Genomic DNA, 16,850 nt, shown 5'->3' with positions numbered 1-16,850 from the left:
ATGGGGGGGATTTATTTAGGGCTTTTTTCGTGGACAAGTTCTACATGGGACAGCAATGTGCACTTGTGGCCAAGAAAGCCAATGGGATCCTGGGGTGCATTAGGAAGAGTGTATTCAGCAGATCCAGGGAGGTTCTCCTCTCCCTCTACTCTGCCCTATTGAGGCCCCACCTGGAATATTGCATCCAGTTCTGGGCTCCCCAGTTCAAGAGGGACAGAGATCTACTGGAGAGAGTCCAAGGGAGGGCTACAAAGATGCTGAAGGGACTGGAGCACTGCCTGGGGAGGAGAGGCTGAGAGCCCTGGGGGTGTTTAGTCTGGAGAGGAGAAGACTGAGAGGGGATCTGATCAATGTCTATCAATAGCTGAGGGCTGGGGGTCAGGAATGAAGGGACAGGGACAGCCTCTGCTCACTTGTGCCCTGGGATAGGACAAGGGGCAATGGATGTAGAGCCCAGGAAGTTCCACCTCAACATGAGGAAGAACTTCTTTACTGTGAGGTTCCCAGAGCCCTGGAGCAGGCTGCCCAGAGAGGTTGAGGAGTCTCCTTCTCTGGAGACTTTCCAGCCCTGTCTGGATGCATACCTGTGTTACCTGTGCTGGATTCTGTGGTCCTGTTCTGGCAGGGGGGTTGGATTGGAAGCTCTCCAGAGGTCCCTTCCAACCCCTAACATCCTCTGATCCTGTTTTGTTGGTTTTGCTGTATATCCTACAGATCTAAAATGAGTCACTTTGTGACCCAAGAAATAACTGATGGGAATGAATTTACAGAAATAAGAAATGAACCCTAGGAAATCTTTTTTTTTTTTTGACAGCTAATTTTAGTTAACTAACTCAAATTTCAGTTGATGGTGATTAGGTGCTCTCAAACTGGTAATTTACTACAATAAAAACTAGTTTTCAGAGGCTTCATGCAGTTGTAAGCCATGTGTAGTGGTTTATAATAGCAGTGTTTCATATAGATAAAAACCACTCTGTTGCTTGGCCAATTGGCTGCCTGCTTTAATTCTCAGCATTCTACAATCATAATAGCAAAGCAGCTGGGGCAGGAAATTGGTCATTTTCTAGCAGTTAATGACTGATTTGTGTGTGTGTTTGCCATCCTCCACCACCACCAAAACTGAGTAACACTATAAATTCCCTGCTCCTTCTGGATATAGAAAATTGTGACTGAGCTATGGAAATTTTAGTCCACGACCTTGTGTGTTCAAGATTGGAGAAAGTTATTCCAAGCCTGGTCAAATGATGTTTTAATAAAGATAGTTAAATGGAGATTTTTGTATGTGTTTTAACATGTAGATAGGAGAAAAAATAAAATAGTTGAGCTCTGATTAATTTTTTTAAAGTAGTTGAGTTAATTTTTTGGTATTTTTTCTGGTTTTTTTGTTCTGTATATTCTCCTCTCCCCTCCAATTTCAGCCTAACTCAGCAGGAACAATTCAAAGCACAGCAAGGCACAGGAGCTGGAGTGTCCCCTATGATCATGAATTCTGCTAATAACAAGGAAGTGGATATCTTACGGATGCTTACCAAGGCCAAAGATGAATACACCAAGGTGAGACTTGCTGTCCACAAAAAGAGGTGATACTCTGATGCCAACTTGCTCACACTTCAAATTTTAAAACTTAAAAGGTTTGGGTTTGTTTTTGTTTTACTCCATGTGAAACTGATTTTGAGCAGTGTGCGCTCTCATTTGTGTGGAAAAGTTTTGTTGGAATTTGCTGAAGAGTCAAGAGAAATGGTTGTTGACCACAAAAACTTCTGAAAGGAGAACATCATAGAATCATAGAAGGGCTTAGGCTGGAAGAGACTTCAGAGATCATCTAATCCAAACTTCCTGCCACAGGCAGGGACACCTCTCAACTAGCCCAGGTTGCTCAAGGTCCCATCCAGCCTGGCCTTGAACATCTCCAGGGAGGGGGCATCCACAGCCTCTCTGGACAATCCATTCCAGAGCCTTGCCACTCTCATAGTGAAGAATTTCTTCCTAAGATCCAATCTAAACCTATTCTCCCTCAATTGAAATCCATTTCTCCTGGTCCTATCGGTGGACACTCTTGTAAAAAGTCCCTCTGCAGCCTTCCTATAGGTTCCTTTCAGCTATTGGAAGGCAGTTATAAGGTCCCCCCTGGAATCTTCTCTTCTCCAGGCTGAATAACTCCAGTTCCCTCAGCCTGTCCTCATAGCAGAGGTGTTCCAGCCCTGGATCATCTTTGTGGCCCTCCTCTGGGCTTGTTCCAACAGATCTATGTTCCTCTTACAGTGAGGACACCAGAACTGGATGCAATATTCAATGTGGGAGTCTCACAAGAGTAGAATAAAGGAGGAGAATCCCCTCTCTTGATCTGCTGGCCACACTCCTGACGCATCCCAGGATAGGGCTGACCTTCTGGGCTGCGTGAGTGCACTGCCAGCAAACACGAGGAGAAATGTTTTCCTTGTGAGGGTGACAGAACCCTGGAACAGGCTGCCCAGGGGGCTGTGGAGTCTCCCTCTCTGGAGATATTCAAACCCCACCTGGCTGTGTTCCTGTGTGACCTGCTCTGGGTGCTCCTGCTCTGGCAGGGGGGTTGGACTGGATGAGCTTTCAAGGTCCCTTCCAACCCCTAACATTCTGTGATTCTGTGTGATTCATGTCAAGCTTCTCAGGTATCAACACCCCCAAGTCCTCTTCAGAACATGTATATGATTGATTAGTTGTTGAACACAAGGGGGTAAGGACAAGTATAAGCTGGCTTTCATTTTGACCCTTAGAGCTCCTGTGCTTGTTGAGTACCACCTGGACCTTGTGTCCTCTTTCTGGCTGAAGTACTCCAACCTGCTAGTGGTTTCTGTGGTTTGTACAAAGAAGTTTCCTTAGAGAAGACCTTTACCAGTCAGGTTGCTGCTTTTCATTGTGGGTTGTTAGCTGCTTTCAAACAGTAATGAAAGGAAATGAAAAGGTCTGAAATGTAGTACGATTTCAGCTCGTGTGCTGCTTTGGTCTTCTGAGGCTTCTAAATAAAGAAGTAACTAATGGACTAATAATGTTCTCTATTATTGAGCAATCAAAAACCTTTTACTTTGGGGAATAAAAATCTAATAATTTTAACTGTTCCTATATATGCTGGAAATTGTTACAGAGCCTGCAGTTTCCTACTGCTGTTTTCTGTATCTCTTGTGCTGGCATGCAATAATAAAACTCCTGAGTGTTCTGGGTCTCAAATATGTTTAAGATATATATAGATGCAAGTATATATAAGTAATTTAAAGAGAGGGAAAAGTGTCTGAAATGTGTCTACTAATGAGATCTTCAGAAAGGTTATGGTAAAATGTAGACCTTTTCTTGCTGTGATATAGCTTCTTTTGAAGCTTAAGAAACTTCATAGGTTCTGTACTAAGGATTTAATGTGAACAAACATTTCCAAACCTGTGATCTTTTCTATATCTTAACCTTAAAAAGACTGTAACTAGAAAACTGAAAAAAAAAATTAGGCTGTCTTCAGATTATATGAGGAGATGGTACATATAAATAAAGCTGCCTTCCATTTTTCCATTAGCATGCAGACAAAAGAGAGGAATTCTAGAAGATCTATCTTTTGTTTAAATAATGGAGGTTTTAATTTTTTTCCATACAGATAAGAACTTGTGCAAATTTTCTTCTTATTTCATCTTTAGTCTTTCTGAATTTGAGGGATTGCTAAGAGAAAAGCACGAAAACTTCATCTGGACAGGAGTGCTAGAAGTATCAGACCTCTTAACAAGATATGTGGTTTTCCTTTTCTTAGTAATATAAAATTAAGAGGGGTGTGTCAGGGAATCTCAAGAATCATCCAGTTCCAACCCCACTGCCATGGCCAGGGACACCTCACACTACAGCAGGTTGCTCACAGCCACATCCAGCCTGGCTGCAAAAACCTCCAGGGATGAGGCTTCCACCACCTCCCTGGGCAACCTGTGCCAGTGTCTCACCACCCTCATGGGGAAGAATTTCTTCCTCACATCCAATCTGAATCTCCCCATTTCTAGTTTTGCTCCATTCCCCCCAGTCCTATCACTCCCTGACATCCTAAAATGTCCCTCCCCAGCTTTCTTTCAAGGTGAGGCTCAACAGGGCTCTGGGCAACTTGATCTAGTTGAGGTTGTCCCTGCTGAGTGCAGAGGGGGTTGGACTGGATGACGTTTGGAGGTCCCTTCCAATCCAGACCATTCTGTGGTAGTTTAGTTTTTAAGAAAAGGCATTTAAAATGCTCTTTACAGGTACATTAATCCTTTGTGTATCTAAACTACTTCTATCTGCCTGCTGAAGAAGGAAAAGCATATCTGTTGCTTGGTTTCTAAGGTGGGTTTTTTTACATCATTTTATGTTGTTGGCTTTTTTAAGTGATAGAAAAGCAGAAGGTAAGAAAGAGAACTGGGATTTAAATTAGAGGGAAGCCTCATAGTAGGGAAATCTTGGAATCAAGTGTTTTATTTTACCTATGATTTGTGATTTTAGAAAATTAGGTTGCAGTTGTTACAGTTCTTTTGGTATAATTTCTTCATCAGTGCTGCAGCTAGGATTTCTATTTATTGACTACCTGGCTATGTCTGTATTTGACTGTAGTGGAGAACTAAGGGAGAAGATATCATCACACTTACTAAAAAATCCTCACTTTCTGTTGCAGTGTAAGACCTGCTCAGAGCCAAAACAAATCACCAGTTCTTCTGCAATCTATAACAACCCCAACCTAATCAAACCGATTCCAGTGAAGCCCAGTGAAAATCAGCATCAACGAATACCTCAGCAGAGCAAGGTAACATGTTTTGTGTATGCTTTGACTACTGCTGCTGTCATCCATTAACCAGGCAGGAATTCTTGTTGGAGTCAGAAGGTCACTGCAAGAATTTGAGGAGGAAGCACTGAAAGGACTGTAAGGAGCCACCCTCAGGAAGTTTGCAGATGACCCCAAGCTGGGTGGCCATGTCAATCTGCTAGAGGGTAGGGAAGCTTTGCAGTGGGACCTGGACAGGTGATACCCATGGGCCAAGGCTAATTGTATGAAGTTTAACAAGGCCAAGTGCCAGGTCCTGCACCTGGGTCACAACAACCCCATGGTAAGCTGCAGACTGGGGGATGTGTGGTTGGAAAGCTGTGACTCAGAGAGGGACCTGGGGGTTCTGGTTGACAGTCAATTAAATATGAGCCAGCAGTGCCCAGGTGGCCAAGAAAGCCAAAGGCATCCTGGCTTGGATCAGAACCACTGTGGGCAGCAGGGACAGGAGGTGATCATCCTCCTGTGCTCAGCACTGCTGAGGCCACACCTCCAGTGCTGTGTTCAGTTCTGGGCCACTCACTCCAGGAAGGACATTGAGGGTCTGGAGTGTGCCCAGAGAAGGGCAACGAGGCTGGAGAAGGGCCTGGAGCCCCTGGGCTATGAGGAGGGGCTGAGGGAGCTGGGGGTGTTCAGGCTGGAGAAGAGGAGGCTGAGGGGAGACCTCATTGCTCTCTACAGCTCCCTGAAGGGAGGTTGGAGTGAGGAGGGGACAGCCTCTGCTCCTTGGTGGCAAGAGACAGGAGCAGAGGAAATGGTTCCAAGCTGCAGCAGGGGAGGTTCAGGCTGGATGCTAGGAAATATTTCTTCCCAGAGGGTTCTCAGCCATTGGAATGGTCTGCCCAGGGCAGTGCTGGAGTCCCCATCCCTGGAGGTGTTTGCACAGTGTGTGGAGCTGGTGCTTAGGGACATGGTTTAGTGCTGACCCTGCAGTGCTGGGTTGAGGGTTGGACTGGATGAGCTTGGAGGTCTCTTCCAGCTGGATGTTTTCTGTGATTCTGTGAATGATTTTACTGCAGAACTAATAAGTTTTCTCCAAAGCTCCCCAGCCCTCACCACATGATGTAGAAGCATGTAAATTGCAGGCACTCTGTCCTGGTGCAATGATGAAATTCTCATCTTTAAAACTTGAGATGCTGCTTTGATCACAAGCTGGTCTAGTTAATTGCTGGATCACAGGTTTCATGTTACATTTTTTAGGTGAATTCAGTTAATCTAAAGAAAAGTCTCTTGATGTATCTTCAGGCTACATCAGACTGCAGAATCCTAAAAGCTGAATTCAGCTGCGACAGGAAGATGCTCAAGAAGCAGCCCCTCTTCATACATGGGGAGATTGCTGTCTTACTAATATTGCATTGATGGCTGAAAGGGAAGATGCTCTCCTATGATATTTGAAGTGAAGCCACTGCTCTTTCACTGATTTTCTCCCATGTTAGCAGCTTGACAACTGTGGTTTTGCCCTTCCTATGTGAGAAAACTATTAAAAATCCTCTTGGGAGAAAAGAGCATAGCAGTTTTCTTGGCTTTTCCTAGCTAAATATTGACACTTAGTGTAACTTACAGGTGAGGGAACCATGTTTATGTTTTTGCTTTGTCCCCTCACAGAATGTGGATCCTGAACCACAGCACCTGTCTTTGACTGCACTGTTTGGAAAACAAGAAAAGCCAGGTGGCCCAGAGCCACCGAAGAAACAGCATCAGGAGACCCTTCCTGTTCGGCAGGGGGTGGTACGTTCACTGTCCTACGAGGAGCCCAGCAGGCATTCTCCCTCTGCAGAGAGGCAGCTCTGCCCTGCCATTCAGAAGCTTATGGTGCGTGGGTCAGAGCTTCACCCCCTGGCTGAGCTGCCTGAGAACCGGCTGTGTGAAAACGGCAGTGCCCCCGCTGCGGGGCAGGCGTTCACCGGGCTCTTCCAGCCCGTCACTTCCCACGGCATTGCGGCGTCCCATGTCGCCCAGGACACGGCTGGCACGCAGAACCTGCTACAGAAATTGCAGAGTCAGGCTGGGTCAGTGACTAAGATGGAGCCTGGTGCAACAGGAGCTGTGAACTCAACTGCTGCTGCTTTCAGCAGTTCTTCTGCTGCTGTTGGAGCTCCGGCAGCAGCAGTGAATGCCATGAGCCAGCCACCTCTGGTGTATTTCAATGGTTCCTTACCAGCCCAGACTTTAGACTCTCAGACACTCAATAAAGAACAATCCAAACTTCCTAGGCAGCCACTTTCTCTCTCTGGCAACCAAGCAGCCGGATCTGGAGTGATTTCACCTCAAGAGTTACTGAAAAAACTCCAGATAGTGCAGCAAGAGCAACAGTTGCATGTATCCAGCAGACCAACCTTGGCAGCTAAGTTTCCTGTTGTTACTCAGACCACCAGCACACTGAAGCCACTGGATTCCTGGATGGAGAAGGCACCGGGGACAGAAAAACAGACTGCTCTTTTTCAGGTAAATGGGAAACTTCAGCATTTGAACTAGCCAAATAACAACCTTTTGAACCTGCTGTTTAATGAGCTTGGCCCCCATATTCTTATTGCTATCTCACCAGCTGTCACACATTCATTTTGCAGGTAATAATTTAACAACGTCAAGTAAGTTCAGATTTACCAATCTGTACTAAGGGCAGGCTCCTACACTTTGGCCACAGTAACCCCATTGAGGCTACAGGCTGGGGATGAGTGGCTGGAGAGCAGCCTGGCAGAGAGGGACCTGACAGTGCTGGGTGACAACAGCTGAGCATGAGCCAGCCAGGGGGCACAGGAGGCCAATGGCATCTTGGCTTGGATCAGGAATAGTGTGGGCAGCAGGAGCAGGGATGGAATCCTGCCCTGTGCTCAGCACTGGTGAGGCCTCACCTCGAGCACTGTGTGCAGCTCTGGGCCCTCACTGCCAGAAAGATCTTGAGGGGCTGGAGCAGGTCCAGAGGAGAGCAATGAGACTGGGGAAGGGACTGGAGGGAAAGGCTGATGAGGAGAGGCTGAGAGAGCTGGGGGTGTTCAGCCTGCAGAAGAGGAGCCTCAGGGGGACCTTATCACACTCTACAAGTACCTGAAGGGAAGTTGTAGTCAGGTGGGGGTCAGGCTCTGCTCCCAGGCACCTTGTGACAAGAGGAGAGGGCATGGCCTGAAGCTGTGCCAGGGCAGGTTTAGGTTGGATGTTAGGAAGCACTTCCTGATGGCAAGGGGAATTAGAGACTGGAATGGACTGCCCAGGGAGGTGGTGGAGTCGCCGTCCCTGGAGGTGTTTAAGGCAAGCTTGGATGTGGCACTCAGTGCCATGGTCTGGTTGATGTGGTGGTGATGGGTCACAGGCTGGGCTGGATAAGCTCAGAGCTCTATTCCAGCCTCAGTGATTCTGTGACTCTGTGATTCTCAGTCTCACTTTGTGTGGCTATGAGCAGAACAAGTAGCCTGAGACTGCCTAGGAGTGGCTTCATGCACTGGCACTGTGGCTTCAGTGGCTGCTATCGAAACATTATCAGATGCAGTTCTTCCAGCACATTTACTGTTGTCTGTGAGATGTCATACATAGACTAAAAATGATAATGAAACTATGACTAATTATTGTTTAGGACAACTAAAGCTCTGCAGTCTGGAAGGAATGACCTCTTTCACTTGCAGCACATTGCCAAAGGAGAAAAAGGGGGGAGGCTAAGACCGCAGGAAGGAGTCTGTGCAGCTAGCTGTAGACTGCCATGAATGAGCCACATGAGCTATGCCTACTTTGGGGGGAAAAAATGGAAGACAAAAATTGGAAACTACTTTGAAACCCAACGTAGTATCACCCCTGCTGTAGACCAGAGGATTGAAATGCTATCATGCTTGCAGACAGACATTTGACTGCAATTGGATTGGCACAAATATATCTGCACATGCTCATGCAAAATCGATTGAAGCTGATTCTGACAAATGCAGCAAAAGGTTTGTTCTCTGGAATTACTTCTGGTTGGTTTTGCCTATTCTACTCCAATTCAACATCGAGAAGAAGCAAATTCTGTAAAGTCTGACAGGAATAGAGAGGTATGTGGACAGTGTTGTGAAGACCATATGAAAGGAACACCCTAAATCCATTAGCAGCACTAAGAAAATGAAAGCAATAGTCTTTTCTACAATTGACACATTACAAGTCCAAGTCTAAATTGGCTTCTGCTGCATCTCCATATGGTGTAAGAACTGTGATCTCCCACATGGAAAGGAAGAGACCAGTTACACACACACACACACACACACCCCCCCAAAAAAAAAAAAAAAGGCAAGAAAGAAAGGGGGAAAAAAAGAAAAAAAAATGCTGAAGAATAATACTTGGAAGGATTTAGGCTGGTTTGATGCCAGCCCTATTCTGTGAAGTATTCCTTGTGAGTAATGTATGCTTAAGATGCAATAAAAAAATGTTAATCTGCAGTAGGCTCTTAAGCATATGCTTAGAGTTAGGCATGAGTTATCCTGATTCTATAGCCATGCATGCTTAAGTGTCCATATTTGTCAGAATTACAGTTTTTAAAGTCTTAGAATAACCTGGACACACATTTATAATTTTTTTCAGAAGGCCACTTCTCTTGCAGCCCTTTTTTCTCATTTCCTAGAGCATTTTCCATCAAGAATGAGTTGTTGGGTTTTTTCCATAGCATCACATCTTCTGAATGTACAGTACCTAATACCTGTTGTGTCAGCATCTCACCATTATCTCTCAATTGCCCTGACTGCATTTTCAGTGTGAGGTTGTAAACACACACAAGAAGCATACAAAGAGGTACATTAAACTTCTGGACAATAATTTAAGAAGGATGGAGAGAGACTGTTTGCACAGGCCTGCAGTGATAGGACAAAGGGCAGTGGCTTCAAACCAGAGAAGAGCAGATTTAGATTAGATGTTAGAAACAAGTTCTGCACCATGAGGGTGGTGGAACACTGGAACAGGTTGCCCAGGGAAGTGGCTGCGGCCCCATCCCTGGAGATATTGAAGGTGAGGCTGGACAGGGCTCTGGGCAACCTGATCTAGTTGAGGATGTCTCTGCTGACTGCAGAGGGGGTTGGACTGGATGAGCTTTGGAGGTCCCTTCCAACCCAGACCATTCTGTGATTCTGTGATTCTGTAGTTAAACATCAATTTAAAAAAAATCAATTAAATTTGAAAGAGAAAGCAATGTTAGCATTGTAGCCAGCTTTATTTTAGTAGCAACTGTCTTTTAAGTTCCTGAACCATCTTAGATTAAATATTCTCAGTTTTAAGTAATCCCACTGAAAACAGAGGCTCACATCACTCACTGGGTGTTGCTGTTCCAGAGGAGCCCTTGATGCACATGGGATTCTGCACATGGAGGAAGCAACAGAGCATGGAGTTTGCATTACAGGAGACCAAATACATTCCTTACTTCGTGGTGTTATGTGAATTTGCCAGCCAACATGTCATCTAGCTGCCAGCAGCCAGGGAGAGTATCAAACAGATACCTCAGTGAGCATTTGTGCTTCAGAGCAGGAATATTCTATTTTGCACATTTTGCATTGTTCAAACCTCATTACTGCATAATGGACAGTAGACTTCTACTCTGGTGTTAGTGACTCAGAGATCATAGAATCATAGAATCAGTCAGGATTGGAAGGTACCTCAAGGATCATCCAGTTCCAACCCCCCTGCCATGGGCAGGGACACCTCACACTACAGCAGGCTGGCCAGAGCCTCATCCAGCCTGGCCTTAAACACCTCCAGGGATGGGGCCTCAACCACCTCCCTGGACAACCCATTCCAAGCTCTCACCACTCTCATGGTGAAGAACTTCTTCCTCACTGTAAGTATTGACCTGATAAAGCTGGAGATAATTTAGTTGAGGCTGGATGAAGAAGCAGCTCAGGTAGATTTTGTGGGAAAGAAGCTGGTCAACAGCATTTTGGAAGGGCTGTTAAGTTTTGTGAGAAAAAACTCAAAGCTAAAAGCCCAAAGTCTGTGAATATCCCCACTGAGCATTTTCAATGCTTCCAGCAAAATCATGGTGCTATAGGAGTTGCACTAATAATGCCAAGAGCAGCATCCTGTTTTCAGGTGGGTGGCAGATGTCCCAGTGGCTGAAGGTGATCTGAACTAAATCTAAAAGGCAACATTGCCTTTATGCTTAAAAACACACATTTTTTTATATCATAGCTTGTTAAATGGCAGAAGGTTTGAGTAGGAACTTTTAGCAAGAAATGTTTGGATACAGAAACAAATGCTGTGCACTGAAAAAAAATTTGCAGGATCACAGGATGCTAGGGGTTGGAACGGACCTCTGGAAATCATCAGGTCCAGACCCCCTGCCAGAGCAGGACCATAGAATCCAGCACAGGTCACACAGGAACACATCCAGACAGGGCTGGAAAGTCTCCAGAGAGGGAGACTCCACAACCTCTTTGGGCAGCCTGTTCCAGAGCTCCGTGACGCTTCCAGACAAGAAGTTCTTCCTCATGCTGAGGTGGAAGTTCCTGTGCTGTAGTTTCCATCCATTGCCCCTTGTCCTATCCCAGGGCACAAGTGAGCAGAGGCTGTCCCTTCCTTCTTGACACCCAGCCCAATCTATATCTATATCTATATCTATATCTATATCTATATCTATATCTATATCTATATCTATATCTATATCTATATCTATATCTATATCTCTTTATCTATATCTATATCTATATCTCTTTATCTTTATCTATATCTCTATATCATCTATCTCTATATCAATCTATTTCTATATCTATCTATATCATCTATATCTATACCTATATCTACATCTATTATCTATACCTATACCTCTGCTTCTACCTCTGATTGCCCTGTGGCTGGCAAAGTTGCTTGCTCCATAGAGTTTCCATTAGCTTGGCGAGTCCTACCAGAGCTATCAAATCGTTTTTCTGGTGTCTCTGACAGCATGCTGTGTCTCTGTGTTTGGCAGCACATGTTAGTAAAGGCACAGTTTGTCTCAGGTTGTGTTTGTTTGCCTTGGACTCTAGAGAGAAACAGGGTTTGATGTTGAAGGACGTATCATGGAGGTCTTTGACATAGCCTGTCATAGATTCAGCTCTCTTAGTGGCACAGCTTATCTCCTCCAGCTGCTCATCACCAGCCCTTCACTGCCTTCCCTGCCCTTGGAGAGCAAGCTTGTGTATGCAGTCTTTAAATTACATTAGGAAGTTTTGCTTGAGGTAAATTCAAGAGAAGTTACTTCAGCTGCATAGATGAGTAGAGGAGAAGCATCGTGCTAAGCATGTGGAGGTTGTCAGTCTTCCACAGACAGGAGAGCAATCTTCTCACTTAGAGGAGAACATCTGCCCAGGGAGGTGGTTAAGTCCCCAAGCCTGGATGTGTTTAAAGGTGGTTTGGATGTGGTGCTTGGGGCTATGGTTTAGGAGTGACCCCTGTAGAGTAGGGTTCTGGGTTGGGCTTAGGTGATCCTGAGGGTCTTTTCCAACCTGAATGTTTCTGTGATTGTGTGATCTGTGCAGGCTGAAGGTCTTGCTCTGCAGAGGGATGTCACTTTGGACTTACATTGAATAACTAGGTTCATTTTAGAATAAAACCAAAGGTGTACAAACATATGCACTATCATACTGGTTGAAGAAATCCTACAATGAGCTGGGAATACCTTAACTCATTTGTGAGCTTGAAACACACACCTGATACAAGGAAGCTGGCGAGGGACTTTTTAGGGTGTCAGGTAGTGATAGGACTGGGGGGAATGGATGCAAGCTAGAGGAGGGGAGGTTTAGATTAGACATTAGGGAGAAGTTCTTCACCATGAGGGTGGTGACAATGTAATTTGAAAGCTACAACTGGAATATTACATTGGAATATATTTCTGGTATTAGGTACAAAGATTAGTCTTTAATAATGCTTAGTGTGTTCTCAAAGATTCAGCTTAATGGTTTACTGTCCCTGGGTAGAAGATGTTACTGTGGCATTCAGTGCTGAGTGCTGATATTTATTTATAGCACTCTGATGTCTGGAGTAAAATGCTCTTGTCCCAAGATCATTTGCCTGTCAGACTTAATGACACCTGAATCCATTGCTGCCATCTCATATTTGATGGAAGACTGGAGATAGATCATATAGGTGGTCCTGAGCTGGAGTCGCACATCTCCAGCAGTCTGTGCGTGTGTTGCGATTCAGGCTGCATCGTTCATCGTCTTTATTGCTGTTGGGTTAAGTAGAAAGGTTTCATTGATGGCTTTGCTTCTTTATCAACAGGTCATCTCACCTCAACGCATTCCTGCCACTGTAACTCCTACCTTACTGATGTCCCCAATGGTCTTCACTCAGTCCACACCCGCTCCACCAAAAACCAACAAAAGTGGGCGGATAGCAGCAGCAAGCCAAGAACCTGCTGTTAGCTCAGCTAGCCTGCTCCTGCCGCTGCAAACCCCAGAGCCATCTGCAGCCAGCAGCACCTCAGTGACAAAGATGCAGCTGCAGGAAACACTGCTTCATCTGATCCAGGTAAAGCACCAAGAGGTCTCCTGTTTTGCTTAGAATCTGGGTTCCTGTTTGGATGTAAGCAGCCTATAATTGATTGCATCTGTTGGTCTGGAGGCTAAAGGAAGGATTAGAATACGCGTTGGAAGCTGCATTGCTTGTGGCATTGCACCATGGCATTGACTGGGGATGTGATAGCCTATCCTTGGACACTGCTGGCTTAACTGCTTTTTGATTAATGCATCTGATTTGAGCTTCAGAGTGATAATAAATTTGACTGAAAAGAACAAAGGTAACTGAAGGCTTTGTAGGGTCAACCTCTGAGCCAGAGAGCTCTGTATTATATTTTTAGCTAAAGATAAATAATGGGTCATTATCCTAGCTGCCAACTATTCCAGAGATGCATGTGAGCAGTAAGAGGAATCCAGATGGGAAATTAAAATTACAGGATAAGAGTGAGCAACTTTAAAATACAAAATTCTATAACCTAAAAATACACTTTTTTTTTGTTTATTCAATATAATTCTCTAGTTCAGATGCTCTGAGGAGACCTTATTGTAGCCCTCTAGTATCTGAAGGGGGCTACAAGAAAGCTGGGGAGGGACTTTTTAGGGTATCAGAACTGGGGGAATGGATCCAAGCTAGAGGAAGGGAGATTTAGATTAGACATCAGGAAGAAGTTCTTCCCCATGAGGGGGGTGAGACACTGGCACAGGTTGCCCAGGGAGGTGGTGGAAGCCTCATCCCTGGAGGTTTTTGCAGCCAGGCTGGATGTGGCTGTGAGCAACCTGCTGTAGTGTGAGGTGTCCCTGCCCATGGCAGGGGGTTTGGAACTGGATGATCCTTGAGGTCCCCTCCAACCCTAACAATTCTATGATTCTGTAAAATTCCTTTTGCTGGAGTTTTTCAAGTTGAGATGTGACAAAGCATTAACAACATTATGTATGAGATGATTGCTTACTGCTCTGGCATGATGTGATTATGAATGTGTTTTTTTTTCTGTAACTTACCATGTGATGCAGAGTCGTAGTTAAGATTATATAACCACAACAGGAATAGAGATACAGGCTGAAGGGTGCAATTTGTAGGCCAAAGCTCTGTGCTCATATGGCTTTGGAATAAAACCAGAAGTCATTATTTGAATGTTGATGTACCTTAAAATATTATTTAAGTTATAGACCCTGATTTTAACAATTTAGACTCTTTTCTCATTTTTCCCTGTATTTTTTGAGGTTAAAAAATAAAAAATACCACATTATCTTGTGTTTACATACTTTGAGTGTCTGGATAGTAGTAAAACATACATGAAGTCAAAAGGAAACTGGGCAAGGAAAATAGGATTTTACCCTCTGAAACTGTACTTGTGAGATGTATATTTGACCCTGCTGGTGGTGGTGGTACTTAGGAAACATTACCTGGAAATTATTCACTGCCAATTTATTTTCTTTTCTTTTCTTCCATGGTGTAAAGCTACAACCCCAGATGCTCCTCATTTTTCCTCACATAGTATCTTGATTTTAATTTTCCTTGTGTGCTTATGTGAGCTACTTTAGGGTGTTCTTTCTTAATGTGCATTGACCATTCTTGCAACATCATCTTCAGAAGGAAAAAAGTTAAACAAGAGCATCAGAGCAAAAGGAGCAGCATCAGTCAGGAACATTAAGTCTAAACCAGCTAAATAAGATGCAAGGATTTGCCCAGGAAGGATTTAGCAGAAGATGAGAACCCAGGATATTTCATTGTTCCTTCAGATATGCTTGGAATTACCACTAACCTAATGGAGACTCTCTGGAGACTTTCAAGACCCATCTGGATGTGTTCCTGTGTGACGTGTGCTAGATTCTGTGGTCCTGCTCTGGCAGGGGGGTTAGACTTGATGATCTTCGAAGGTCCCTTCCAACCCCTAACATCCTGTGATCCTATGGATCAAACTACTGAAACAAATCCCTAGGCCAATGCAGGCAAAGAGAAGGAATGACAGGGTTGTATCATCCCCATGTCATCAAGTTAAATCCACTGGGAGCGTGAAAAATCTGCTTCCTGTGTACTCATTGCTTCTCCTAGCAGCCCAGCCGTGTTTGCTGCAGCAAAGTTTACGTTCACAGCCAGTTCTTCTGAGGCTGCTCGTAAGGCTTGGAAGTAGTAAAGGGAACAGCTTTCCTGTTGTTCGCTTTTTAAAACAGAATAAGGTTGAAAAGCATCTGGTCCATGAAGTCACTCAAAGTGCTTATTGTGCTCTAACAACTACCTGTTCTGTTTTACAGAACGATGACAACTTCTTAAACATCATCTACGAAGCGTATCTCTTCAGCGCCAGGAAGGCGGCGATGAAAAAGGCTCTCTGAAGGAGGATCTTGGCATCCGATTTCTATGGCTTCCTGAACCCCGGGAAGAAGGGTTCCAATTCCTCAAGTATGTTTACTTTTAGAGGAATGAATGGTCTTAGGCCTTGTGCATACACATAGATTTTGCTGGTTGGCAAGCAAAGGCTCTACGGAGAGAGAAGCGAGCGGAAACAGATTGTGCCTTTAGGGACCGGGGGAGCATTGCCACACTGAAGATTCCATCACAAAATATCTGACTTTATTTTGCTTATCTTCGTCCATATTTTGAGTTGCTTTCCCAGCATAAAGACTTGGTTCTGGGAATTCCGTTTCCTTTTTCTACTTGCAGCTTGATTATTCATCGGCTAGGTATTTGTCACGGATTTTCTCCCAGAGACGTCAGAGGCAGCTGCGCTACGGAGCGTGCCCAGCTCTGACCACACGGTGGCGATGTTGGACTGGTTTTAGCACCAGGACAATCCGACTGCAGTCCTGCAAGGGAATAAAGCTTGGGCAGATTGATCTGTCCTAGTTGTCTGCAAAGCAATCGAGGTGAAATGTCATGAATTCCCCCCAACGTTTTTGTAGAAGAATCTTTTTCTATTTTAACAAGAGTATTTTTAGCTAGCAGTAGAAATGGGGCTTTGCAGATCGAGGAACCAGGGGCCGGGGGGGGAGGACTGGTTTGTTAGTGTCCTTGCTACTGGCATAGCTCTGGGGTGGCATCAGATTCATGTTTCTATTATTCCAGATCAAATCTGCATTATTATAAGTGATGTACAACTTTGTTAAGGGGAAGGCTACCTAGTGGAAAACTACTATTAATTTGTGGGGTTTTTTTCAGTCTGTTCCTGGAGCACAGTGATTTCGTTGATCCATTTCTAAAGAAAATAAAATGGATAATCCTTACTGTCTGCCAATTTCATTTTATTCTACCCTCAAGTAGGCATTTAGAATTGTTGGGTAACATTTATTTATATGACTTGAGAATGTTTTTACACTGGGTAGAAGATACATGGGGCTTTAAATGAGAATAAATGACTGGGGGAAAAAATTATGTATATTTTTATTAGCAGCTGCTGCTGAAGTGCAAATGTGCTGCAGTTCAGGAACCCAGAGTTGTTACTGAGGAGGCATTTCTTTTGTGGGTGCAGGGAATCTGAGCTGTAATCCACAAATAAGTGTACACTCTACTATGAGCATTGCTGGAGGTTCAACTCTAGCTTCATTTGTGAAGGTTCTTCAGTGTAAATAAGGATGCAGGTTTCAATTAGCATAGTTGTAATGACTCAAACAGCTGCCCCCACCCC

General features: G+C 44.6%; 1 protein-coding gene across 1 annotated transcript in view; it reads left to right on the top strand.

Annotated features, from left to right (window-relative positions):
• The window catches only part of DCP1B (decapping mRNA 1B), a 51,860-nt gene extending 36,299 nt beyond the window's left edge, over positions 1–15,561 (top strand). The window contains exons 5-9 of the mRNA XM_054386506.1: positions 1,419–1,554; positions 4,646–4,774; positions 6,398–7,237; positions 12,992–13,240; positions 15,481–15,561. Coding sequence (XP_054242481.1) covers positions 1,419–1,554; positions 4,646–4,774; positions 6,398–7,237; positions 12,992–13,240; positions 15,481–15,561 — 1,435 coding nt within the window. The remainder of the gene's footprint in view (positions 1–1,418; positions 1,555–4,645; positions 4,775–6,397; positions 7,238–12,991; positions 13,241–15,480) is intronic.
• Positions 15,562–16,850: the final 1,289 nt, after the last annotated feature.

This window comes from Indicator indicator, chromosome 14 (genome assembly GCF_027791375.1).
Source record: "Indicator indicator isolate 239-I01 chromosome 14, UM_Iind_1.1, whole genome shotgun sequence".
In the NCBI taxonomy this organism is placed as follows: domain Eukaryota; kingdom Metazoa; phylum Chordata; class Aves; order Piciformes; family Indicatoridae; genus Indicator; species Indicator indicator.
Note: the sequence above shows the minus strand (reverse complement) of the source record. Positions and strands in the feature narration are given on the sequence as shown.